The sequence below is a fragment of the Idiotropiscis lumnitzeri genome, chromosome 10, assembly GCF_059441095.1.
Source record: "Idiotropiscis lumnitzeri isolate Australia: NSW breed Sydney's pygmy pipehorse chromosome 10, RoL_Ilum_1.0, whole genome shotgun sequence".
Classification (NCBI taxonomy): domain Eukaryota; kingdom Metazoa; phylum Chordata; class Actinopteri; order Syngnathiformes; family Syngnathidae; genus Idiotropiscis; species Idiotropiscis lumnitzeri.
Window position 1 is genome coordinate 118,837 of NC_142400.1, and position 26,056 is coordinate 144,892.

General features: G+C 46.8%; 1 protein-coding gene and 1 long non-coding RNA gene across 3 annotated transcripts; both read left to right on the forward strand.

The window, feature by feature from the left end:
* The first annotated feature begins 77 nt into the window (after nt 1-77).
* LOC148328396 (uncharacterized) lies at nt 78-3,935 on the forward strand. Of its 2 annotated transcripts, XM_088306105.1 has the most exons (3): nt 78-196; nt 377-783; nt 1,190-3,935. In XM_088306105.1, the coding sequence occupies exons 2-3, from the start codon at nt 390-392 to the stop codon at nt 2,569-2,571; spliced, it is 1,776 nt and encodes a 591-aa protein (XP_088162231.1). In that variant the 5' UTR covers nt 78-196; nt 377-389; the 3' UTR covers nt 2,572-3,935. The 2 variants fall into 2 exon arrangements, with proteins under 2 accessions (XP_088162231.1, XP_088162230.1); XM_088306104.1 differs by having other exon boundaries at nt 109-783.
* A 301-nt stretch (nt 3,936-4,236) lies between these two features.
* LOC148328397 (uncharacterized) lies at nt 4,237-25,518 on the forward strand. The gene is made up of 3 exons (XR_015845563.1): nt 4,237-4,879; nt 5,287-5,381; nt 25,362-25,518. It is a non-coding gene; the product is annotated as an uncharacterized LOC148328397 (long non-coding RNA).
* Nucleotides 25,519-26,056: the final 538 nt, after the last annotated feature.

Here is a 26,056-nt window from a genome sequence, read left to right on the forward strand (position 1 = left end):
TAAACTTGGGACGTCGCTGCTGCGCGCTGATTGGTCACGTAACCCGGAAGTGTTCCCCCGCATCAATTTTATATGGTCATCAAAGTCGCACATGAAGCAGGTCAGTAAACGCGGATTGGACGGGGGGGGGTATTGCTTCATCCTCTTCTTCATCATCTTACAAACCCACCCAGAAGGACCGCAACACGAAAGCAGCGTAAGCATCACGGACGCGGCTAGAATATGTGACGTAGCGTCGGAGGTTGAGTCTCACCACCGCGGCCAGGTTACTGCGGTTAGCCGCGATGCTAACGCCATTACGCTAGCAACGTTCGTTCTTGTGGCCTGTGTTAGCTTCACAATCGTCGTCGTCTTCGCTCAAGTGTATTCCACGCAGGACCTGGAAAAATATGAAGGTGGAATCGGACAACGAAGCGAAGACGACGGCCGACAGCTACGACGTCGTCCCGTTCAAAAGAGAGAACGAGTCGTGGTCACGTCACGGGATGGAGGACGACCTGGGGGACGATTGCGCCGATGGACACGACCTCGACCTCGACCTCGACCTCGACATCCGAATCAAGGAGGAGCCGCACTGCCTGCACATTAGCGAGGTCCACTGCGGGCTCACGCAATTTGCTCACCGGCCTTTCAAGGATGAGCCCGACTCGGAGCTCCTGGATGACCTCGAGTTCGAGGCGGCTATCAAAGAGGAAGACGTGATCAAAGAAGAAGAAGAAGAGGAGGAGGAAGAAGGAGAGTGTGATGAGTCACGAGATGGAGACCAGATGGACGATAGCACAGGTAAGAAAGTCAAGAGAAAGGTGTTCATTTTCTGGAATGCTTATGTGGCTGTGCTGCAACACTGTCGACATACACGCATTTATTAGCACTGTTTTTGTTTATTATTATTATTTGCATAATTGTTGCAAAGTATCCCTTTAATGGTGACTGATCAAAGATTGTTTGCCTGACATGAACAAAAAACGAGCTAGCTGGCGTGGACGATAAGCTAAATGTTTTTTTTAATTTTCTTATTTATTTTTTTGGGCATTCAAAGCCTAAATCACATCTCAGCTGCATTCCAGTTACTCTACTTTGGAGTCAGCCAGTCAGTCCTCCTGCCTGTGTCTTCAAATTATGAAAAAAAAAAAAAGACTTACTGGCTGAAAACTACTTTTACCAATTTCCTTTGATCCTTTTCTCTCAGAGTCGGCGTCCGAGTTCTTCCCCTGTCCTCACTGCAACGTCTCCTTCACGAACCTGGATTTCCTGGAGAAACACGTCAAATGGGTCCACCAGAAGGAGTACCTTGCCGAACTGAAGAAATGCCTCTCGGACCGCGACCAAAACCTCATCCCGGAGCATGCCTGCGCCACGTGCGGCTGCACCTTCAGCTCCAAAGTCTACCTGCGGGTCCACGTGAAGGAGGCCCACCCTTCGGCACCACCCCGCCGGCTCCACCCGTGCCCGACGTGCGCACGCAGCTTCCAGTACTTGAAGAATTTGAAGAACCACTGTCAGCGCTGGCATAGCATGTCAGTGGTCATCAGAGGGGGTCACCTGTGCTGCACGGACTGCGGCAAGAGCTTCAAGGCCACCTGGGGACAAGGACCTCACCTGTGTCACGCGCCGCACGTGGAATCGGAGGAGAAGCCCATCTGTCTGGATGTGGGTGTGCAGTGTAGCGAGTGTGGCAAGAAGCTGCGCACGCCCCAGAGCCTGGAGGACCACATGCGCACCCACACGGGCGACCGGCCATTCGTGTGCAAGGACTGCGGCCGGCGCTTTGTGGAGCGCAGCAGCTGGCGCCAGCACGCCATGATCCACACGGGCGAGAAGCCGCACAAGTGCCAAGTGTGCGGCAAGGCCTTCCAAAGGGGACACCAGCTCAAGTGCCACCTCACCACGCACTCGGCCAACAAGGAGTTCTCCTGCGGCCAGTGCGGGAAGGAGTTTGGACTCAAGGCCAGCTTGAATCTGCACCTGCGCACGCACTCGAGCGAAAAGCCTTTCCACTGTCCGGTGTGCGCCAAGAGCTTCAACACCCGCAAGAACCTGCGCGTGCACAGCAAGCTGCACAACGGCGAGAAGACGCACCAGTGCAGCGACTGTGGCCTGAAGATCAGCGACCTGGGGGCGCTCAAGATCCACCTGCGCACGCACACCGGAGAGAGGCCCTACCACTGCACTGTGTGTGGCAACAAGTTCATCCGCCTGGCGCACCTGCGCAACCACCAACGCACGCACACCGGCGAGCGGCCATACAAGTGCGACCAGTGCGACAAGAGCTTCACGCAGTCGGGCGACCTCGTCAAGCACAAGCGCACGCACTCGGGAGAGAAACCCTTCGAGTGCCCCGAGTGCCAGCGCCGCTACACGTCGTCCGGCGACCTGGGCAAGCACCGCCGCAGTCACACCAACCTGCGGCCGTACATTTGCCAGGAGTGCGGCAAGAGCTTCCGCCTGTCGGGCCATTTGAAGACACACATGCTAACGCACACCGGCGAGAAGCCCTTCGCCTGCCCCAACTGCCTGCGCAGGTTCGCACGCTCGCACCACCTCTCTGGACACGTCGCCAAATGTCGCTGACGCAGCAACCGTGCACTTAGCGTCTGTTTTTCACTGGGACTTTTCCTCCTAAATACAGTGGAACCCTTCGGGCCTTTTAACTCATTTTAAATGTTCTACAATTTAGCGTCAATAATTTAACAATGGGATTCCCTTAGGACTCGTGTAACAATTAACCAGTGAACAAAGAGTTGGGGGGAGAAATAGAAAAGGAAATAAATTCCCAATAAATGCAATTTAAAAAAAAAAAGAAACCTTTTTTTGTCATATTGCTTCAACTGAAATGCTATTTTGTTGCTCTTTCTGTTCTTCCGCTTTGGTGTATCGTATAAGTGAACTGCTGACTGAGGCATCTTCATTCATCTCTCATCAGTACGCCGCTAATATTAGTCATTCTTTGCCTAGAATAAATATGTGACTGAATACTATCGACGCTGTTTTGTCCGTTGCTTAAAGTGTTACAGCTGCAATGCTGCTGATGTACACCCCCCCCTTTTTTTTTTAAATTGCCTTTAATATTGTTACTTTGACTTTGGAGTTGACGGCAATTCATCCTGTTACAAAGCGCATTCGTCAGTTTACATGTTCGTTGAACCCTGACCTGTTGGTGGTTTGACATTCATCAATTTACAGACATTTCTTTTTGGGGTGGGGCCATCCCAAATGTTACATCACAATCGCGCAAAATCCAGAAGAGCTAAAGTTTTGTATTGAAGCTATTTTAACAAGTCCGTTATCCAGAAGATGTTTCTGCTGTATGATAAAAGTCTTGTCAAGTAAAACGACTCTCCCTGACTCACCCTTTGACGATGTTTTGTGAACGTGGAGTGTTTTGGGAAGTGTTTTAAAAAAAAAAAAAGTGAAGAAGCATCTTGACTAAGGCAGCTTGCCTTGATTATTTTCAATGCTGACTTATTGTTGTTCTGAGCATCCTGAACAGACGCAGATGCGTTTTTGGCGTCGTCTCATATCCGGTTGTATAATTGGCATCAAATTTGTTTTTGTCCTCTTCTTTTCTGACTTGGCCACGCCCATGCAAAAAGAGGAACAAAGCCAAAGAACAACAAAACGCCCTTGTGCAGTTGAATCGTTAAGTTGACTTCAGATTGTGCACGTTTTTGGTGAGATATTTATTTACACTTGGATAATTCATCCACAAGGCACATTCTCAAAGTATTCTTGAGAGGTTCTACTGTCTTGCAAATGGACGCACAACCTCAAGCGCTTATGGTTTTGATCAATTTTGGTAGGGCCTCTAAATTGTTTTTTATTATTTTTAAGGACACTAATATTACAAAGTGCTTTTGGTGTAGATGATCCATCTGTCTTTACTAATTTGTGTTGTATTACTTGTAAAAAAAAATAATAAATGATATGAACAGTGAGCGTGTAATTATTTATCATTTGTGTGCGTACGTGCGCGCGCGCGTGTTAGCCAACTGGAAGTCAAACGCTGGTTGGCTGTCTGGATGGACAAAAAGGCGTTCGTTTCAACTTTCATAGCGTCCCAGAGGGGCGGGTACACTTTTTGTTGAAGAAGCGTTACGTCGTGCACATAAACGATCCATCCATCCATTCTGTGGACTGCTTCTCCTCACGAGGGTCGCGGGGGTGCTGGAGCCTATCCCAGCTATCTTCGGGCAGTAGGCGAGGTCACACCCTGAACTGGTTGCCAGCCAATTGCAGGGCACACAGAGACTAACAACCTTCCGCGCTCACACGCACACCTGGGGGCAATTTAGATGGAGCGTTCACTCAATCTGCCTCGTATGTTTTTGGAATGTGGGAGGAAACCCACGCAGGCACGGGGAGAACATGCAAACTCCACACAGGAAGGGCGTAGCCGGAATCGCACCCACGACCTCTACGCAGTGAGGCTATTATGCTAACAAGTCGGGCCACCGTGCCGCCCGCACAGAAACGAGCGCACCCAATTACAAATTTGTTTGCGCAGGTGAATAAGCAGTTGTAACGCTGATTTGTTTGTTTACACACGGCATTGGTATGACGTAATGACGGCTAAAAAGACGTTTCAGAACACCTGTTAAATTGTAAATGTTAATTAAAGGAAAAAGCAAACCCAGATTGAATTTTGTTGACATGCAGGCGACGCTAGCCAATAATTAATCTGCAGCACTCGTACGCTTCTGTAACATTTAGCTCATGAGTCACATTTAGTCAAAGTCTCGCTTTGAAAACAACAACATGAAAAAAGGACAACTGTAGTCTGAGTTGGTTCTTGAAGGCGTTTAAAGGGCGACGACATTTTCCTGCAAACTTTTGCTGCTTTGAACTGAAACTACAGTGAAACTTCTCACATTTGAAACACGTAAGTTTTGAAATTGAAGCTGCTCACTTATTTTCTGGCCATCTCATTTTGGGGGACGGATGCTTTCAATGGAATTTCAATTGTGCTTCGTTTAAGTTAAAGAACTGGCAGATGTCAAGATTTGAAAATGTGTTTCTCAATAGATCATACATGTTGAAGTAGTTGCCGAAAATGTGAAAAGACTGAAAACGAAGTCATGGACCATTCCAATTTTTTTTCGTTGTGGTTCATCGCAACACATTTGTGATCTCCAGCAAATCCTACACACAAGATCGTCTTCGATGTCATTTGGCAGAAGGACCTAATTTAAAAATGCTTTGCATCATCTAGAAACGTGACTGGAAAACCTTCATGACATTATGTTCATCCAAATGAGATTTGAACTGCCTGTGCATCTCTTTTCCCAGAATGGTCGCAGCTTTATGGGTTGCGCTCCACCAGGCCAGCAAGTGTGGAGGCGATGCTGTGGAGCAAATGAGGCCGCCGTCCATCCCGAGCCGAGGTGAGTTTGTGACCTCGCTGATGCAAAGATGACACATGTGCTGCATGCCATATCTTTGCTGCTGTAACACTTCAAATGTCCCCATTGTGGGACTAATAAAGGACATCTTTATCTTTATCTTTATGCCAGCCACGGGAAGCCTCAAGTCACTTGCAAAGATGTCGTGTTCGAATGACTCATCATTGGGGCGCTTCACAAAGAATTAAAGAATTAGATTTAAAAGCCTCTCCAAACCAAAGTGTCACAGATATTTAAAAGCAAAGTCAAGTAATAGAAAGTAGCTTATTAAAATAACGAAAAAAAAACACAGCGCAAGAACACGATTTTGGAGCAATCGATTTTATGCTTAAAAAGAACTTGAGTATAGGTACGGGAAAATAATATCGTTTTTACCCTGGATTTAAAAGCCTTGGCATTCGGGGCGGACATAAATTCTGTTGGGATCTTATTGCATTTGTGTGCAGCATAACAGCCAAATTCTGCTTCACCATGTTTGCTTTTACACCTGGGCTCTACGAATTGATTTTTCTAATCGAATGTATAGCTGACTGAGAGCCAGTGTAAAGCCTTTCGGACCGGACTAAGATGTTCTGATCTCTTTGTTATGGTCACAAGCCGAGCGGTGTGCTGCGGCCGTTTGATGCTGTTTTGACGAACAGCCGTCAGAAGAATGTTACCATAATTAAGTCTATATTTTGACTTATTCATTGATAGCAGACTATGGTTTTAGGTTGTTTTATCATCACCATGTGACACTCTGAAGACGGCGAAAGACTCGCCAAAACATGTCAGGTAATAAAACAACCTAAAACGATATTGTCTGCTATGAATGAATCAGTCAAAATCTCAACAATAATAATAAGAAAACATGAACTTCATCCAAATATATAATTAAGTCTCCTGCAGATAAAAGCACAATTGCGCTTTAGGCAGTTTTTAGATTGTTTCAAACACACATTATGTAATTCTATTTGTTTTATGTCACTCGTATGCTTTATCAACAATATTATGAATCCGTTTTTGGAGGAAGTTCTGTTAACTTGGAATGTAAAAACTGAAATTAGACTCTTGTGCATTATGTATTTGATTTGAATGGACTTCATGACTCTAACTTTATTTGAAAACTCAAACGGCCATTTTGTGAGAAGGGTGAGAAGCAAAAGTGCTTTCGAACAGTTTTGTAGTGTGCAGTTCTGGTCACGAGAGGGCGCTATCGACCTCCTTTTGGACACTTACACCTGATGCGCTGAAGGGGAAAAAAAGCAACAGCAATTTGAACCAAGCGTTGGTCAGAAGACGTTCAAAAATATTGGTAACCTCAGAAAAATCGAATTTCCACAACATTTTCCTTTACTGTCCACAGAAATTGTTGAGAGTGGATCCTTTTGTATTCAGAAAGTCAAGAGGGCAGATAAAAGCCCAATTTTCCACCAAACTTAATTCAATTCCTCTTTCTGACTTTATTTTGAGGACACAGTTTAAAAGAATTCTAATCTTGCGTTGTGTCTGAATTTGATGCCAAATGTCAACATAAGCGGCATCATCTTAAACTAATGAGTCATTTCATTTCTAGTTAAAGTCAAAGGCCTGTTTGGGAATTGTCGTCGAATCTGTTGGCAGACAAAATAGGTGTGTGTGTGTTTAAAGAGATGCTCGGCTGACGTTAACATTGTCACTTTGATAGTCGCTTTGCATGTCAAAATGACATCAGAACTAAAATGCTCCCACCCCTAAAAGGCTGTTGTGATTTAAGTTTTTTTTTTTGTGATGAGTTGGCGCGCCCCCTTTTGGATCTCGGCTTGTTCTTTTTTCCCCCGGTTTCATCGTCTACGTCACAGCAGGGAGCCATGCGAGGTCCTATTGCTCCAATTGTCTAAAACGGCGAGCGATCAGCTCCAAAATGCAAATCTGGTCCACTTGAACCTGCGAAAGTCGAAATGCGTTCTGTTGTAGACAATAATGTCGCTTACAGTCGAAAAAAATCCTCCTCCAAATAAATGTGCGCGTCATCCCCACTTGAGTCTCTGTAAATATATAACATATCCCTAAATTAGAAGAAGGCGTTTTCCAAGTCGTCACTTATTTCCTAATTTCTCTAAAACGAATAGATGAAAAAGAAAATAACTAATTTCAGGTCGCTGATCAAAAAATATTTCAAAATGGGCCAAGACAATTTGATAAGCTGCAATCCATGTATAACTGAAGTCGATATATAAAAGAAGAAAAGGTCAAAGTTGTGTTTATTAAACATACAAAAACTTCAATGATAAATACCAATTGAAACCAATTTTGCATGAAATATAAACACAGAAGTTCTGATAAACAAACTAAAATGTCCCATCCAAAAAAAAAATCAATGTTTTTTCAGTGATTTTGGATCATTTCTGACTTGAGTTTTTATCTTTACCAGAAAAACACTCTTCCTTGCTATCGGATCAAAAGTCAACGTCCGAAAATTGATTGATTGATTTATTGGCACTTGAGCTGATTGAACGACCTTGGACAGATGAGTTTTATTTGCCGGCGCTTTGTCGTTATTTGCCGATTTGACGCCAGTTGCTTCATCATTCATTTACATCGCTCGCAACAAAATCTGTCAGCGTTAATTTCGTTTTCCAATTGCGCCATTATTTTGATGTCCGCAATTACGAGGACGGAGCGGTAAGCGAGCGCCGCTGACTGCCGCACAGATAACAAAGATATATTTAGGAGTAAATAATATTGACCGCACCTTTGTTTAAAGCTGCAATCAATACTTTGTAAAGCGTGTCCATTTTTCATTTAGTTGCGTCATGGCCGCCGCGCGTGGGAGGCGCCACGAGATGAATTTGTTGGATCCTCGAATTGGTCCTCTTGCAGTTATCATAATTGTTGAACAAATGCCGCTTTAAAAAAAAAAAAAAAAAGAGAGGCGAGGCAGGCCACACAAAGAAAGCTCATACATTTGGAAAATTGAGATGGATCACGTCTTGCATCACCCCCCCCCCCTCCTCTTTTCTTTATCCTCCGCTTCATTTTTTTTCTCCTCCGGTGCAACAGGACAAATATGTTCCCGGGATGAAGACGTGTTTGTCTTTGCGAAAGCACTTCAGTGAACAAAGCTGCCGAGGTTGTTTGTCTTCTTATTGACGCTGCACTGAACGAGCCAGCTGCAGTTCCCCTCGAGAGCCGCCAGGGGGAAACGAATCACTGCCCAAGAAGATGCTTGGGGTTGGTGGGGGGGAGGGGGGTTGTTGGGTCAATGCACGACCAGTTTGGCCCAAGTTTGCGGAGTCATCCGTTAAACCTTGCGGGGAGAAAAACGAGTCTTGATGAGGGCAAAATCAAACAATTTCAGATTGTTTCATAGCAACTTGAGCTTAGCAGCAACAATATCTCAGCTGTCCACAATAATGGCAATCAACGGCAAATAACATGAACTCCTTATTGTGACGCTAATGCTTTGATGAATCGTTTTGAAAGTGGGCGGGCGTCGACGGCAAGCGATGGCGACGCCCAACCGCCCCGATTTGCCGAAGACGCTCAAAACATGAAATAAGTGCGCCACTCTTGAGGACACGTCACAAGGCATGTTGAAGACGCTCAATGAAAGATTTGTGGCGAACTTCAAAGAGATGCGACAGGAGCTGTCAATCAAATCGGCGACAGAGTTTAAAAAAAAAATGCACACGCCGATGCGACTGAACAATCTAATTGATAAATATCGGAGTCCTCAATTTGCTTCGGAGACGCACACCATCAATTACCCAAAATGCATTGCGTTTGACGTTGCAGCCAAATTTGATGACGTAGCTCCACTCGAAATGTAGAAAGCGCAAATAAAATAATAGTAATGAATAACATCTTTCGAACCGAATGTTTGAATTGAACGACGACGTAAGAAGAAGACGAGCGTTTTGGCCACTTCTGGTTGCTTCCGATCCAGGGTGGGCACGCCCCCCCCAAAACCCCCACGACGCCGGGACTCAACATGAGCGGCTTGATCAGATGTGGTTTTCATTGGCCAATTTTCGTCTCTTATCGGCAGCGGGCCACGCCCACCTGAGCGTGACCCTGTGATTGGTCCGGCCGACGTGGCTTTTAGTAGCCCGCAAGGATCTTTTCCAACAATTTGGTCTTTGTTTTCACACGGAGATGCATTTTGGTTGGTCCCCTCACCAATTTTCGCCTTTCTCACATCCAATTTTCTCTAATATTCACATGATTATGGCCTGATGCTTTCCTTCCCGCCGCTGCCGTCTTTTACTGCTCCATTTTCAGCGGATTTCATTCCGCTCTCGTCTCGTCTCGTCTCTTAGATGCGGCGACATGACGCCGCCATGTTCGCTCCCACGGGCGCAAAACATTCACCTGATACAGCTGCCGCCAAATGAGCAACAAATGCAATCATAAAAGCTTACATTTATTGAACCTTTTACAGCCAAAAGTCAAACGGCCAAAACACTCTCACTGCGTTGTCATTTTCTTGACGGACAGTCGCTCGGCGTTGTTTTCGGCCTTTCGCCGTCTGGGAATTGAATTATGGAATGTTATAAAAGTGCAGCTGAGGGGGATTTTCTTTTTTTGATGTCATTTGCGCCATCCAATTTTGCTCGTATTTACTGTCTCTCTATTTTTTTTTTTGGTCAATTTGCCGGAGGGGAACACAAGACAATGTGTGCGCCGGAGCCGAGTGTCAGCCGTGTCGTCACACTGCGCTGGTTTTGGCTGTTTGCTGGCCTCTGGGGTCGGCGTGTGGGAAGAGACGGTGGCTCTGCGGGGGCTTTGTGTGTGTGTGTATGGGGGGGGGGATGTTCTCCGGCAGGGCCCGCTTGCGCTCCTCTCATTCACGGCAGACGGGTCAAACGCACGGGTCACAACGCACCGTTTGACTCTCCGCAGCGTGCGCGTGGGTGGAGATGAAACCGGGGTATTTTTCTGGACCTTTTTGGTTGTTGATTTAGTTTTTTGTTTTTTGCTACGCCGGCTCTCAAGTGCAAATGTGCCTGAAAGCGTCTGCTGCTACACAAAGAAAGGCGAGAGAAAATGGTGAGAGTCGACTTGGAGGATCTCCACAAAACTTATCGTTAAGCCTGCTTGAAATGTTTTTGTTTTCGTTGTCTTTTTTATTTTATTTATTTATTTTATGAGACCAAATGAACAGCCCATGGATGGCTCGCACCAAATATTAAGCCGGTTTCAATCAGGAATTGAATTTGGATCATAAGTGGAGCCACAAAAACTTCTCATGAAAGACACAGGAAGTTTGCCGTTTTACTTTTTTCTATGCTAGTTTTCATCTTCGTTGTCCATTCAGGAAGCATTCCCACTTTTGTCAAACAGAAATTTCCTAACTCAAGAAAAAACAAACAAAAAAGAAAACCTAAAACAACGGAGGTTCCTGACTTGGAAGCCGCAGTCGCGCAAACTCCAAAAATTCCCGCTCGATACTCCGGCGTTTCTCTCAAGTCGGAAAAGGCGACATGGAAGTGACGGATTTGAATTCGATTCATCGACATTTACGTCCTGCCGATGATGGCATCCAAACAAAGACGTTTTATTTCACAAAATAAAAACTTCCTGGAAGAAAAGTTCAAAAATGCAATCTGAAGAGGTGCGAAGATTCGTGGCGACGACCAAATCAGGTTTTGACGATTTGAACATTTGCCACCTGAGCACGCCCAAATAACAATTTGGGCCGCTGGTTGATTGGCGGCGCACTCGGCGTTCCACTTGGCGAGCGTGTGGCGCTCTCGTGACCCGGGCGGGCCTCCCGCCTCCTTTGGTCCCGCTGCAACCTCGCTCTCGTTTGCAGCCGGATGGAGATGCGGAGGGCGAGAGAGAGTGACAGCGAGCGCTCCCCTGCTCGGTAAATATGAACTTCAACCGGCAGACACGCTCATTCATCATGGGGGTAAGAAGAGCGAAAGGGGGGGGGGCACCCACAACAGAAAGGAGCGAGAGGGACATTTCTCTCAAAAGTCCGAGCGAGGGCGGGAGGATGAGGAAGAGAAGTGGGAGGGCGAGGAAGCAGATGGAGGGGAAAAGGATGAAGGAGCAAAGTGTTGAGGGGGTGAAAGAAGGGAACGAGATCACAAGCTGAAGGGAGGACACAATCAACCATGATGGAACGGCCAATCGTTTGACGCTCACTTTTTATTTCTTTCTTTGTTTTTTTTTGTTTTTTTTTTATGTCCACTTTGATCCTTCAACTGGATAAGGTCAACTTGCATCGCTGAGCATGCATTTGCATAAGCTTAGCGTGACGCTGCCACCGGAAAAGTCGGACATGGCGGAGGTCATTGCACTTCGAGTAGGCCGGCAAAATGTCAATTTGCACAAAAAGACCCGAGTTCAAAGTCTTGAGCCGAGATGAAGTTCAGTTACAAGGAAACGCAAATATTTCAGTTGAATTGGTCCTAAATTTGAAATGAGTTTTGACCATTAGATAGACATTTTATCACTCGTAGTGGTTCCTGTAAAGTGGAAATTGTCTTGTAACACGTCACAGTGAATAATTTTGTTAACAACACTGCCAAATTGGAATGATTTAAAAAAAAAAAAAGAGGCGTCACCATCTCGGAAGTAAATGCGCTTTTTGCCTCCCGTGGCTGGAATGCATCGATGAGAAGCGCTAACCGCCAGCTAGCCGCTAGCTAGTGGCTAGCTAACCGCCAGCTAGCCGCTAGCTAGTGGCTAGCTAACCGCCAGCTAGCCGCTAGCTAGCCGCTAGCTAGCCGGAAGCTAACCGCCAGCTAACCGCCAGCTAGCTGCTAGCTAGCCGCCAGCTAGCTCCTAAACTCACAGGCTTAGGCTGAGGAATAATAACACATAACTAATATTTTGCCAGATAAGCTCCAGTTTTTATAATGAAGGGGAGGAGCCAAGCGTGGCTGACAAAGTCCGTCGCTAGGCGACATATCAGCGAAATGCGTGTCGCCCAGCTCAAGAACATTCAAGGTTTCACCACGTTAATCGTTTAGAATATCAAAACATTTGCTGTCCAGCTCAAAGTTGAATTCAACCGATTTCTTTTATTTGCGGTGGCAAAATGAATTAAGCTGCACAAGACGAGACTGGTCGATTTCAGTTTCCAGCTTTTGACAGGCCGTTCTAAAAGACGACACATCTTTTGAGCAACTCTTCAAATTGAAATTCACCGCAGACGCTTTTTGTTTTCTTTTGCGCGCACGCATTAAATGCGTCTTGCTTGATGAACATTTCAACATTCGTCTTGCCGCATATTTTTGGGGGACAATTTAGATTTTTCTTTTTTTTTCAAATGCATGACTTGTTTATTGATGAAGGCTGGCGTCGCATTTCGAAAGTTGAGCTGGTCGCCGCTCGTCGCGGCAACGCTGTTAAAAGTTGGACTGACCTGTCGCTTTTCTTGCGCTTCGTTTGTCGATCTTCCGGAGACGAAAAGGTTGCGTTGCCTCAAACGTCGCGATCTTAATAAAAAAGAATTGAATGTCCTTTCTGCTCCGTGTCCTCGATTTCCCCCTCCTCACGCGTCGCCATGTTTCTCTCAGCAGAGACGGCAGATGATGTGTGACAGATGCCACATTTCGACTTTGTGTCAAAGAGATTAATATCGACACTGTGCATTTGTTACCGCGGGCTTGTTGACTTTTCATTCCATTATCGTCTGCTCGGACACTTTTTTTTTTTTTTTCTCTTAAGAATCAGACAATAACAGATGTGGTGCTTGAAATGGAGATGCAGATATCGCACGGGCTGAGTGAACGAGTCATATATTGCTGGCTGCCCCCACCAAAAAAAAGAGCCGCCGCCTAAAAGTTGCTGCATATTCATCACGCCTTTCAGCTCGCGACGTCACGGACGACATCGGCGCTTAGCTCACGTCTATCAGCGTTTTTCCGTGCGCTCTAAAAATGTTACCGTTGAACGTCGCCATCTACTGGGAAGTGATTGTCGTTGGCGTTCGATCCTAACGTGACGTTTCCTGACGATGAGTCACCCAACAGTTGATGACAGGCGGCTGCGACTCTTTGGATTTGAAGTCGAAGAAAATTGTCGGACCCGCGAGAAATGACCAATGCCTTTATTTGCCCGGTGGCACGGCGCCCAGACATTATTTTCCGGGAATCTCGACTCGGCAAAAACTTGACATGGAGTTGCGACGTCTCGGAAGCAGAAAGCGCTTTCCTCCGGCTTCCTGATTTTTGTCGTTTCAAAGCGAGCTCGACGTTGGAGAATCAAATGATTTTGCCTCTCCGGGGAGGAGGCGTTCCTCGCTCAGAGGTCCTCCTGATATGAAAGCGGATCCGAAACGGGAAACTGGGCCCGACGAGGAGGAAGCAGTGAGAAGCTAAGAAGCTTCAGCGCATAAACAAATAGAAAGTAAAGTAGGGGGGGGGCGAATTGATAATGCACCAAGGAGACAAGAGAGCGACGGGGGAAACAGTTGTCGCCACAGACTTTTATTGACTTTTCCCTCCTCCTTCCCTCCTCCGCCGTTTCACGTGAGCACCAGATAAATTTGCGCGGGCGAGCGAGAGAGAGAAATGAGAAAAGAAACGACTGTGGAAAGCGATGACGATGGGCAACACGCGGCTTTAAATCTAAGCGGGAATTCCTGACACACTCGAGCAATTTGTCATCACTGTCCGCCTCCTTCTGTCTTTTCATTTCTTTTCGGGGCCTTCCTTTTTTGCACCCCCGTGCGGACCTTTGCCATTCTTCTCGGTCCCCGTCTTGGTTTTCGGGCCACGTGGGGCCGCTTCATCGATCTCACTTTGGCTAAAGCTAGCCGCAAAAGTCGCTTTTGGCTCGGTGCGAGCGCTCTTGTCCGCCTAATTCCCATCCAATGCGTCCACGGCCGCGTGGCCCGGCTCCCCTTTTCAGCCGCGATGGTGTGAGCGCAATCCGATATCGCATTTGTGCCGCCGCCGCTGCAAAGGCGGCTCGATCAAAAGGCGGCAGACGGGAGGAAATGAGATGCATGGCGGAAAAAGAATGAGCCGGCCGGGCTAAAGGATGGCTGGGAAATGGAATGGAATGGAAAAGAGAAAAGAAAGAAAATGCGGCCTTAAAGTAGAGCTCCTCTCTTTTATTTAATTTAGACGCCAGGCGAAAATCGATCCTGCCATTCGATACGCAATCCGAATCAAGGCGAATTAAGCGGGCGGAAATTAACTCTGAAAATATTTTTGATGGAGTGGCTTGTAGTCTCTCGGCCAAATGGACTGCAAAGTGGAACAAATGACGGGGGCCTAGTGGTGGAGACAGCGCCGCTCCATCTTCCATTAGGCCGTAATGGGATAGGTCCAGCCCCCGAGCTCCACTCGGCTGCATTAATCAAAACAGCCGCTATATGAAGATTTATGGTTCTCCACTCCAGCGGAGCCGCGGCCCCGGCCAGTTGCACGCGTGCGTGCGTGTTTGGAAGGGGGGGGGGGTTTCTCTTGGCCCCCCCCTCCCCCTCCCCCTCCAGCCTCGCCTGCTCACGCCACATGCATGTCGCACCTTGACGTGCACGCCTTTTAATCTCCACGCCGCGTCATGGCATTTTGTCATTTCTGCTCAGTGCCGGTGACCCGCCCCCAAAAGGGCCTCGTTCGCACGCCAACTTCACTGATCTCGCTCGGGACGCTCAGCCAAATCCTCATTTGGATCATTTTCAATGAACTGGGCCTTGTTTGACGCCATCACAATTTGTTTGAATTGAAAACGTGAATATTTGCCAATACGCAACATTTCGCCTGCCAAAGAGTGTGGCCTCTTTTTTCGGGGGGGGGGGGGGGGGGCAACCAGCATTTGCTAGCGAGGATGTAGGGCTCTACTTGCAAAAATAATTTTTTTGATTGACTAAATGGCAAAAATTGGGAGCGTCGAATTTAGTTTCCCAATCCATGCCTTGGTTCCATCTGGTCTCGATTACTGTCATGCATTTTATTTTGGAGTCAGCCAGTCCTCCCTCCAGATTCTCCAGTTGCTCGCCTTTTAACCCAGTCTTGGTTTCTCTCCACTGCGTGCCGCGGACGAGGGCGGAGCCTCAAGCGCGAAGGCGCCCTTTCTGTTGCCGATCCTTCCCTACGGAATGAGCTCCCATTGAATGTTCGGCAAGCCCCGCCCCCTCTCTGTCCACTTTTCAAACCTGCTTGAAGGCACCTTTTTATTCTTTAGCTTTCGACTCAACCTGAGACTTCTTCTCGTATTTATTGTTTGTGTTCTAATTTGCCACTAATTTCGACGACGCCATCGGGAAAGCGCTTTGTTCCAGCTCTTGTGAAATACGCGAAAGAAATAAAGTCGGCTTGTCTTGTATTCGGGCCGCTGCCTACTTTGATCGCAAGGCAGGGCAAAAATTTCTGTAATGAGGCCCGATCCTTTTTTTTATCGGCGGCCACATCTGAGCGTTCGCGCTTTAAACGAGCCTCGTGAAGGAAACCAAATGAGAGCGGTTGAGTTCCCTTTGATGTTTTTGTTGTCTTTCGGCGTTGAGCCGAGGGCCAGTCGTCACCTCTCGTCCGTTCACGTGACAACCGGCGTCAAAGCAAAGTTGGCGTCCCTGCGCTCGGCCTCCTCGCTGAGACTTCAGATGAGCCGTTCGGCGGCCCTGCTGAGTTTGGCGGCGCCGAAGCGCTCTGACGAGGAACACTTGCGGCCCAACTTGGCACGAGTTTTGAGAGAGCGAGGGCGAGCGCGTGAGAGAGAGAGAGAGAGAGAGACACTTCATTTGTGTGTTTGTGCAGGAGGATGGATGGACTGATCACACCGTTGGCAAAAGTACGAGGTTGTTTTGGCCAAAAGTGTCTCGTCGACGTCTCGTCTGCCGTTTTCTGACGTCCCAAGTGACGTAAGCGTTTGATTGATTTATTTCGCCGTGACGTGCCGCTCTCCCTCGGCGTCCTCGTTATTTCCAAATGCAGAAATGTTTTGCACGAGGCGGCGCTTTGGAAAGCGTGTGGGACCCTCGCATGCGATTGGACTGGCCATCAATCAAACAAAAATGACGTGGCGGTTTTTAGCGACTTTGTGATAAGCGACTCAACATTACCGCAAAAGCTACCATCTTCAAATTAAATAAGAAGAATGAAACGTCGCCGGGATAAAAGTTGCCATCCTCCGACCTCCGTCCCCAAAATGTCCGTCCGTCCGTCCGTCCTTGTGACGGAATGGCCGTCGCCGCTCTTGTCGTCTTTCCGTCATCATCCGAACGGGTCAAAAGTACTTTCATCCGTTTTCAAGTGCAGGGAGCAAGAAGATTTTTATTTTTTGCTACTTTGTATCTGGATCCAGATGATTTCATTTTCTGTAAATTCAACACATCATTTCTTTTCAGTGTAGTACAGTTCAGATAACCTGAAAAGTATTCAGACTTGGTGACTTCGCACTACTGTGCCTCGATCTGTTCTGTTCACGCACACACACAGAGCTTCTTTCCAACTGCAGCTAAAGTTTGAGTCTTCTTTCTCCCCCCCCACCAAACCTGACGTCTTGTCACTGTTTTTTCTCCCTCCATTATTCGTGTGGCCTCCTCCCTTTTTTTTTTTCTCCCCCCTTGTCGTCCTCTGGCCTCCAGTTCCGCCATGCGGATAACAAATCCAGCACGGGAGACATCTCGATATCTCCTTTTCTTTTCCCTCTCTTCTCCATCTTCTCCCAGTGAGCAAAGTGGAAGCTTGCTGCCACTTTCAGTCTGCCCGAGGCTTTATTTAAATTAGAAACGCTCGAGTGTCCTCACTCCCCGCCTCGCGTTGCCGGGGCGACTCCCGCCTCTCCTGGCGGGCAGCCTCGAGGGTCCCGTCAATGCCAAACAACTTCATTTGGTGGATGGAAGTGGTGCAAAGCGAGCGGCAAGGGGCGAGGAAACGACTTTGGAGGGGGGGGGGGGGGGCATGGGTCAAGGAAGAAAATGTCCTCAAGTTGCCGTTTCCTCTGACGGCTCATTCCACTCAGATTAGGAGTCCATCAATGACTTCGGGGCCCTCGGAACGGCGCAAAATACTTTCCTGTCATCATCCCAAAGCCCACTGCTGCCGTGCACGGAGAACGTGCACGTGCACGCATGTTCGAGGGGGGGGGTGCTTAAAGAAAAGCACCCAAAATTAGTCATGCTATGAAAGAAAAAAAAAATGTCTTGCACAGATTTAATTGAAGTATTATTTTGGACTACTACAATCACCACAGTCAATAAAAGAATTCTTGTGGACGAGAAAATGGTGAAAGGACATTTTTGGAGTGTATGCAAAATATTTGTTTACCTGAACTATTCCAATTGAAAGAAGATTAATCCCAAATAAATGAAGGTGTGCGTGTGTGCGGGCAAAAGGGGGCAAGTGCTTGAGCACCACTTGAGCTCAATGTGTGCACATGCCCGACCTCACACCACCAGACCATTTATTTATTTATTTATTTTTAACCAAAGTTTCCAATGACGCCCGCAACAGTCACAGAATTGAGAGCAAATCAATCGTTTCATGACGAGTGTGTTTGCGTTGTTCAGCTCGGAAGCGGTGACAAAACAAAACAATGTTGTAATGAAACAAATTAGAATAAATACGAGCGTCTGCATTTTTTGGGAGCGTCCATCTCAGGAAGCCGCCACGTTGGCGGCAAAAAACCAACCTGCCGTCAAACGCGTTCCCGTGAGCGCTGCCAGTTGAAGGCGTGACGGTTTGAACGAATTCTCGACTTTATCTTCACTTGAACCAAAATGGCATTAAAATGAAGTGGCTTTCTCGAGATGAAGTTGGAAGGAGCTACTTTCCTGCGTTCGTAAAGTCACGAGTCGCTCGTGCTTATTTGCGCCTTCTGGCATCTCCTGTCAAGAATGTTGAAATATTTGGACGATTGTCCCTTGATAAATGACATTTCACCTCAGCGGTCCCGCTGTGGTCCTTGACCGTATTTCTTCTCTTTACTCGCCACATATCGCCTCAGCAGCAAGGGTCAGTCATCACAGCTAATCATCGTCTCTGTTAACAGCGACCTCCTGCCCCGATAATCCTTCCATCCACACTCGTTGGGCTGTAATCCCCCCCCCCCCAACAATCCACCACAACTCTTAACCTCCCCACCAGCCAAGCCATTAACACCCAATTATTCGAGGTGGGGGCTGACACGGGGCGCTGAGGATTGGTGGGGGGGGGGGGGGGGGGTGAACACGCAGCGAATGTCTCTTTAATGGCTGAGTGACACGAGACGAGATCATAGATCATCGACGTTATTAATAGCGCTGTTAAACAGCTTTTTGCAGGGGGGGCGCACACACACACACACACACACACACACATCTTCATATGAGCTGTCGTTCATGCTCGGCGAGTCGGCATCAATTTCATTTGGCTCGTTTAAACAATGCTCATTACAGGCGGGCGGGCGTAAGAATCACATTTGCTCGCCGGCCGATTCTTCAGCAGCCCGTTTGCTTCTAATGACGCTAATTGCGGCTTTGATCGGATTATGCCTTCGTACGGCGAGGTGAGACATTCGTTGTGACTCGCCAGTAATGACCAGGGAAATGCGGCCTTGGCGCGGCCGCGGGGGGAGGAGATTAAAATCCTGGGATGTGGTTTGTGAGTGTGTCAGTGACCTGTCCGTTTAGCTAACGGGATCCCGGGTGCGGGGGGGGGGGGGGTTGCCGTCCCAGGGGAAAAGGGTCAGGGGAAATCAACTTTGGCCAAACAAGCGAGGAGCTCCGTGGCAGCTGGCGGCCGACACGAGCCACACTCCCACTCTCCATATTGTCGTTTGTATGCAAAAGACGAGCGAGACTTCCATTTCACACACGCCTCCTTCCCCAAAAGCAAAATTCGCAGGCACACAAATTTAGGAGGGAAATGATGTCATGACCTCTGCCATGCCCCCCCAAAAAAATCACCAATGTCCAGCGTGATCAAAGTTTAGGCGACAAAACGTCCCACGTCCAACAGCGCTCAAAATGTCCCACAAATGATAAACCCAAAAGTTGGAAAAAAAAAGGGAAACGTTTTTTTTGTTTTTTTTTTTTTACGACTGAAGATGAACTCATCCACTGCCACCAATTTTACACGATTCTGACAGATCTTTTGCTGTTCCCAAAACATCGAGCAGACGAGCTTCTTTCATCGGCATAACACGTTTGTTTCGTCACTGGTCTCTTTTTTTCGCAATTAGCAATCGAACATTGGCCGCGTTCACCCAAAACATCACTTTTGCACCCCAAAAATCTGAGAAAACAAAGTAGAAAAAAGGGAATTTGTGAAACAACAAAAACAAGACAAAGAAATGGCAACTATGACAAAAAAATTCTTTCCAGATTCGATGAAACGTTGACTGATGGCTCGAGCTGAACATTTTCAATAAGGAATTAAAAAAAAAAAAAAAACCTGCATGTGTAGAAGACTATCTGCATATATTTAAATCCATAATTGTGTTAATATATTCAAATAATTTTTAAATATCTAATGCACCCCAACCACAATGGCTGCGAAACAAACAAAGCAAAAAGTGCATTGGCACAAAATGTCAAACCGACATTTGAAGTGCAAGAACTCATTTTTGTGCACGTTTAAAAGAAAAAAGGAAAAAAAAAAAAAGCTTGCCCCCAGATTTTCTGATTATTCTTGTGCGCCGTGTTTGTGTAGTCAATCCTCATGTACTTAAACAATCTGTCAACGGTTCTTGGGGAAAGAAACAAAACTCTTTGTTTACTTTTGAGAGTGGAGTGACTTGGGTGGAAATATTTTGCGGCTGGTTGCGTCTCCAATTGTAAATTGGGTCAATGCTTCGTAATGAACCCGAAGGGCGCTTTTGTTGACCTTTTGTTGACCTCTCGGGGCTCGCCTGGGCCATCTAGTGGTGAACACGGGTAGTACAACGTTTTAGTTTCAAGAATTTGAGTTGTTCTCGTGTTTCGTCTCAAGAGAACCGACTCACAACTGCTTTTTGCACTCGTCTACAACAAGAGAGAGAAAATCAGCGCTCTGATATTGGCTGCTTGTAACATTTCCTGTTTTGTTTTTTGGGTTGTTTTTCTCCAGTTGCGGTTGCCAACAACAAAAGGCGGCTTGAAAAAGCAGCTCACTTGATGGGCCCATTAAAGGGAACTCGGGCTGGGGGATGATGTTGGGGGGGGGTGGGGGGTGCGTTGTCTCTTTGTGAGCGCTGCCGGTGCCAGCTCATTGATTCCCTAACTAATCATCCTAATTAAAATGCCTTTTATTCATTCTGCGGTTTGCATGGCAGCCTTTGACGATCAATTGCAAAATGCGCTTGCACAAAATCTTAGTTTTTTTTTTTTGTCGTGTGAAAAGAAACGACATTGCACCCAACTGCTTCAAGCACTTGAATTCAAAGTCTCGTCTACGCAAAAGCTGATCCAGAATATTTCCGCCTGTGTTTGTCGTGAGCTCTTTTTGCTGACATCGCTTCTCTTGTTGGCTTTCCACTTTTTGGCCGCTTGTGGCTTGTTGTCTCGCCACTTTGCCCGTGTTTCTCGTTCTGTGTTTGTTGGTGGATTGTGTCACGATTGAGAGTTTTTGTGAACGGACGACCGTCCGTTCCCACAAAAGGAAACGAGACATGGCAGTCGAAAACACGACTGGCGACGGCAGAAACATTGAAATCGTTTAACAACAACAAAAATCAAAGAAAGCAGATGGTCGAGACAACGAGGCACACGTGGACTGGACGAGTTCTTGGAGGGAGATGATCGCTCGATGCGTTGTCTTCCACGGCGACCACATTCCAGCTCAGTCGAGTCTTGTGATTGAGCGGTACGACTTCATCTCACGCGTCCTATTTCAAATGAGAATTTCCTGCTGGTTTACGTCGATCATTCGCGTCTTCCGCCTCCGAGGCCGACTCCCATGATTAAAATTGGGGGTTCTTTTCACTTAAAGTACGTCTGCCTCATCTGTTGTTGTCCTGAAGACGGCAGATCTGCGGCGGCATTTTCAGACTGTTCATAAAAACAGCCGAGAAAGCAAAAAGAATGCTCGGCTGTGCGGACACAATTTTTTTTTTTTTTTCTTCCAGTTGACGAGAAATGCAAAAGCAGCCCAAGAAGCATCTTTCTGGCTGAGTCTCTTCATTGTTTCAAAAAGAGAGAAAAAAAATGGCAAAATGAGCAAAGAGGCTTTCACTGAAGCGGCTGAAACGTTTTTGCAACTTTTGAAAAAAAATAAATAAAAGAGCAAAAGTTATTTTCAATTGAAGAAAAATGCGCCCCAAAAATGTGCGGCAACATTTTAAGAGAGTCGGCCGTTTCCTATTCGTGCTGGCGTCATTATATCACGTGAAGAATACCAGATGAAGCTCCTCAACTCACTAAAACAAAATCCCACAAGATGGCGGCAAAGAAATTCTTTTGTTGCTTCGAGTGAAATTAACAGCAAATGTGTGAACATTTCCAAGTTTGACTGGACACTTACTTAGTGTGTGTGCGTGTGTGTGTCTGTCTAGCCATGTTATGTTTGCCATCATTTTTTTTTTCTGATTACAAAGTGTTTGAAGCATCTGGGAGGGGCTTTTTAAAAAGTTGATCGGCCACGCAGAATTTCATTTGTTGCAAATGTTTTTGATCGGATCCGTCGCAGTTCACCAGTTGAAATATTTTCTCGCTTGAGGGACTGAATTTCCCCTTTCGCTCGTGTGCCATTATAAATTTCCATCGCCGTTCATGAGCGCCGTGCCGACACGACGACGAGCGCGCTTTCATTAGATCGTGAAAAGGTAGCGCTGAAGAAGGACGTGTTCCCGAGCCGCTTCGCCGTGATGGATGTCTGTTGACGAGTCGTTCCGCCACAACATTTCTTCTCCGACGACGTATCCATTCATCAAGTTTGTTTTTTAAAAAAACATTTTTTAATGCTAATTTCCAAATCAAGCTTCTCCTCTCCTCCCAACCATCTCGAACTAATTGCGCCTTTATTAAAAACGCCAGTCGCAATCGAGTGGTTATGACTTTTTAAATTATTGATAACATCCTTTTGAACTGTGATCGATTGGCAAGCCGTTAGGTGACGTCACAACTACAGAACGTGACGAAATGCTCGTGCACGTCCTTGTTCATCATCAAGCTGGCACGCGCGTGGCCGTCGCGCATGCGCGTTCCCACGCTGCCGCTTCATCCCGACCTCCCGCGATGGGAGCCCCCCCCCCCCTTCCACCCGCGACATCCATTTTGGCCCCATAAATAATTTTCAAGTCACTCTATTGTTAAGTGAAAAGTTGACTGCTGTTTGATTTTTCTCTCTCTCTCTTTCGTGTTTTTTTTTTTCCGCGGCGACCTCAGGTTAGGACTCATACATCACGGCATGACAGCTATAGAAAGGCCCTAAATTAGCAACTAAATCGAATATTGATCAGCTATGTGCCGCCCTGCGAGTCGCGCCTCCTTGACGCCCCCCCCCACCCCCTCCCGAAGGAAAGCGAGAGAGAAAGAGAGAGAGAGAGTGAGAGAAAAGTGAGTGCTTAGAAAAGGATAGTAGTGGGGGGGGGGGGGGTGCGTGGCAAACGGCGGTGGGGGGGGGGGCGTACTTTGACTGTTGCAAGTCCTCAAATATTTGTACGCATTCTAATTGATTCAGCCCCAAAAATTCGTTTCTTAAATGATGCAAAAAGATGTTATCAAACAAAAACACGTCTTTAAATATCAGACAACATAGTTTAGTCAAACTAAAAATAAAAATCGCTTCAAAGAAATAAACTTGGGCTTAATTAAGGAGGAATGTGAAACCTGTATAATTATCGATCTTCAATACTTTCTTTAATTTTTAAAAGCTTAATGGACGTTTTCAAAAGTTCACGTACAATCTCTTCGTGTCCACGTTTGTACAAGCAGAAAGAGCGCACTTAAGTCAAATTAATATCATTCCAATCTCACTTTGCTGTCTAAGAAGGAACATGAGGTGTTTAAATAAATGTTTACAAATGTTTAGGTCAACATCTTTTGAAAAGGAAAAAAAAATCTCATGCAGAGTCAAAAGCCGAAGAATAAAAAAATAAATTCAAGATTTGAAAACAAATGTTCGAATGTTAGAACTTTAAAAGGCCAGTGAAGGGACGCCAGAGTCCCATTAAAAGACGAGCCGCGGCATTTTGGCCCGACTGGCGACGCTTGATGGAGGACCGGCTGACTCCAAAAGCGAGTATTGCAGCCAGCCGAGGTGTGATTGGCGTTGAGAAAAAAATGGAAAAAGCCGCATTGAACAACGGCGCCAATTTGCCGGTCCGATTGAAAATGGCCGTCCGGTTGAAGAGCCACGGGGGCGGGATGAGAAGGACCAAAGCCACTGTTAGCTAGACTATACAGTCCAAGGATATTTCTTAAGTTCATTTGGAGTACAACTGGACCTGTGGCGACGCACTTTACATATGTTGTCCTAAAAAACGAGACGACAATATCGGCACCAACAACTTTGTCACGGCTTCCTAAATCAATGCGCAGTAAGAAAATGGAATACGCCGTCGCGCAAGAAGGGGCGGGAAGGCGAGCCTCGAGCACGCCCGCGACACTCGAGAGGACAACGTTTGACCACATTGTTTGCTGCTCCTTCCTGTGTTTGTGCATTGGCCACCAGGGGGCAGTCTGTTACGGCCTTCGCAAGCTTCAGTCATGTGACTCGTTCTTCTCAGAGGATAAACAAGACACACCTGTGACTAATATTATGTTTACTTGCTCGTTGCTTTGTGTTGTAACTCGGCGACTAACTAGCATTGTTGGCTAGCATGAAGCTCGCTAAGACAATGTTGCACATGTTGCGTAAAATAGCATCTGCATTTAGTTTGACCTGAAATTCAAACGAGTACCTCATTAGGTTCTTCGTTTCACGTGACCGGCACGGGTGGAGCGAGCATGTGAGCGTGTGCTCGCGGTTTGCGCCCGGTCAGTGCGATTTGTGGGCCGGGGCGATCAAAGTAGCGTCGCTGCGTGGCAAAGTCCGGGACGAGCGGCGAAAGAGCGACGGCTAATTGGACGGGAGGCGCTCGCTCCGGTAATGGCTCCTTAAATCTCTTTTGAGGGGTTGTTGAATCATCACGAAAACCTTTTTGATATTACGACACATCAGCATCATTTCGATGTACGTTGGTTTTGTCCTAACGGGAAGCGACAATTACGCCAAGTACATCATGAATGTGGGATTGTTTAAAATTGCTTTTTCCAAGTGAAAGTATCAATCGCACATTCTTTAAAAACAGCCTCCCCCTGGTGTGCGCACTTTGGCCACCAGGGGCAGTATATTCCTCCGGAAACGGCGGCGGCGGCGACGCCCGAGGACTTTCCGGCGAACCATCTGTTTGCGGCGTGACGCCGATTGAGGCAAAAGAAAGCCAATGTTGGTTTCCTGCCGTGGCGGGCGCGGAAATCGGCGTGCGTCGTCTGTTGACACCGTGCAAACATTTCACAGGTGTTGCTTGTGCGCCGCGTGCCGTGATGTCGAGGCAAACTGGCAGAGAGTCAAAAAGCGCCTCTGTAAGATATTTTCTTGCTCCCGTTTCCAGTTGAGACAATTTAATGAGGTTGAGATTATTAAAGAGGGAGAAATTTGAAATCACCACACGCAACGTGACCGACACCAAATTTTATTTCTGCCAATCCGGTCAGACCAAAGGAATGTTTTTCTTTGTTTAAATCTCTCACGACCGGTGTAAATCCTGCGCAGCGTGTGGCGTCCATCTTAGATCTGATGTTAGTAATTTCACAGTTGAACGCAGATGCGCGAGTGAGCGGGCTGCGCCGCTGTGGGTGTGGTTACAGCTGACTTAAGTCCTGTTCAATCAAAGTAGTTCCTTTCCCTTCCTTTAAATGCGGCACATTTGAAATCTTGAAGCACATGTCCGCCATGATGGGGGCACTTGGAGGCCGCAATAGCCCAACATGTCGACTTGTTTGATTTTCATTTTCAGTTGACCCGACACTGGTCGTACTCGCCCATGCCTTGCGGTCGGGTTCTTGTTGTTATTTTGTACCTTGCTCTGTCAATTGAGTTTTGCATGTGCCTTGTTTGATCTTTTTGGAAATAAATTTGATTTTTTATTTTTTTTTAGATGGCTGCTGCTCCCCGTTCTCGCTTCCAGCTTTTGCCGCCCCAGCAACACCTCGACGATGTTGTTGTGACAGCTTTTCCATGGGCTGCTGCCAAGGTGCCACGACAGGCCCTGCAGGTCGACCTCCTGCCACACAAGGAAACCTGCGAACAAACTAATAACGTGAGGTGAGTTTCTCACATGGCCTCCCTCCGCCCTCCTTCTACAAAAGTATTCAGAGCAATCCTTTTTATTTATTTTTTTTTTTTGATGCGCCTTTGATGGAAAGAAGTTCAGCCGCATGTCATTTTGATTGACGCCACAAAATCTTTGAGCACTTTCGAGCTCCATCAGGTCGGATTGCCATTTGGTCCATTTTACAAGACTTAACTTCTTTTTACACTTGGATGACTTGTTAAAATGTTCTTCAGACAGTTCAAACATGCTTTTTTGGTCGCTGCCGTTTCCCACAAAATCCAAGCATAGCACGTTGCTCCACAGACGGCTCATATCTTTTTTTTTTTTGTTTTGTTTTGTGACACGCTAAGACGGATCTTTAAAGATCAAAAGAACCGAGAAGAGGCGGCGAGCGGTGAGCGACGTTAAGTACAACTGACACCGGCAGACGCCGCATTGTTAGCCACAAGCGGGCAGGCGGAAAGGTAAAGCGAGAGCGGCGGGGGGAAAAAAAAAAAAACAAGGTTCACAAAGAATAA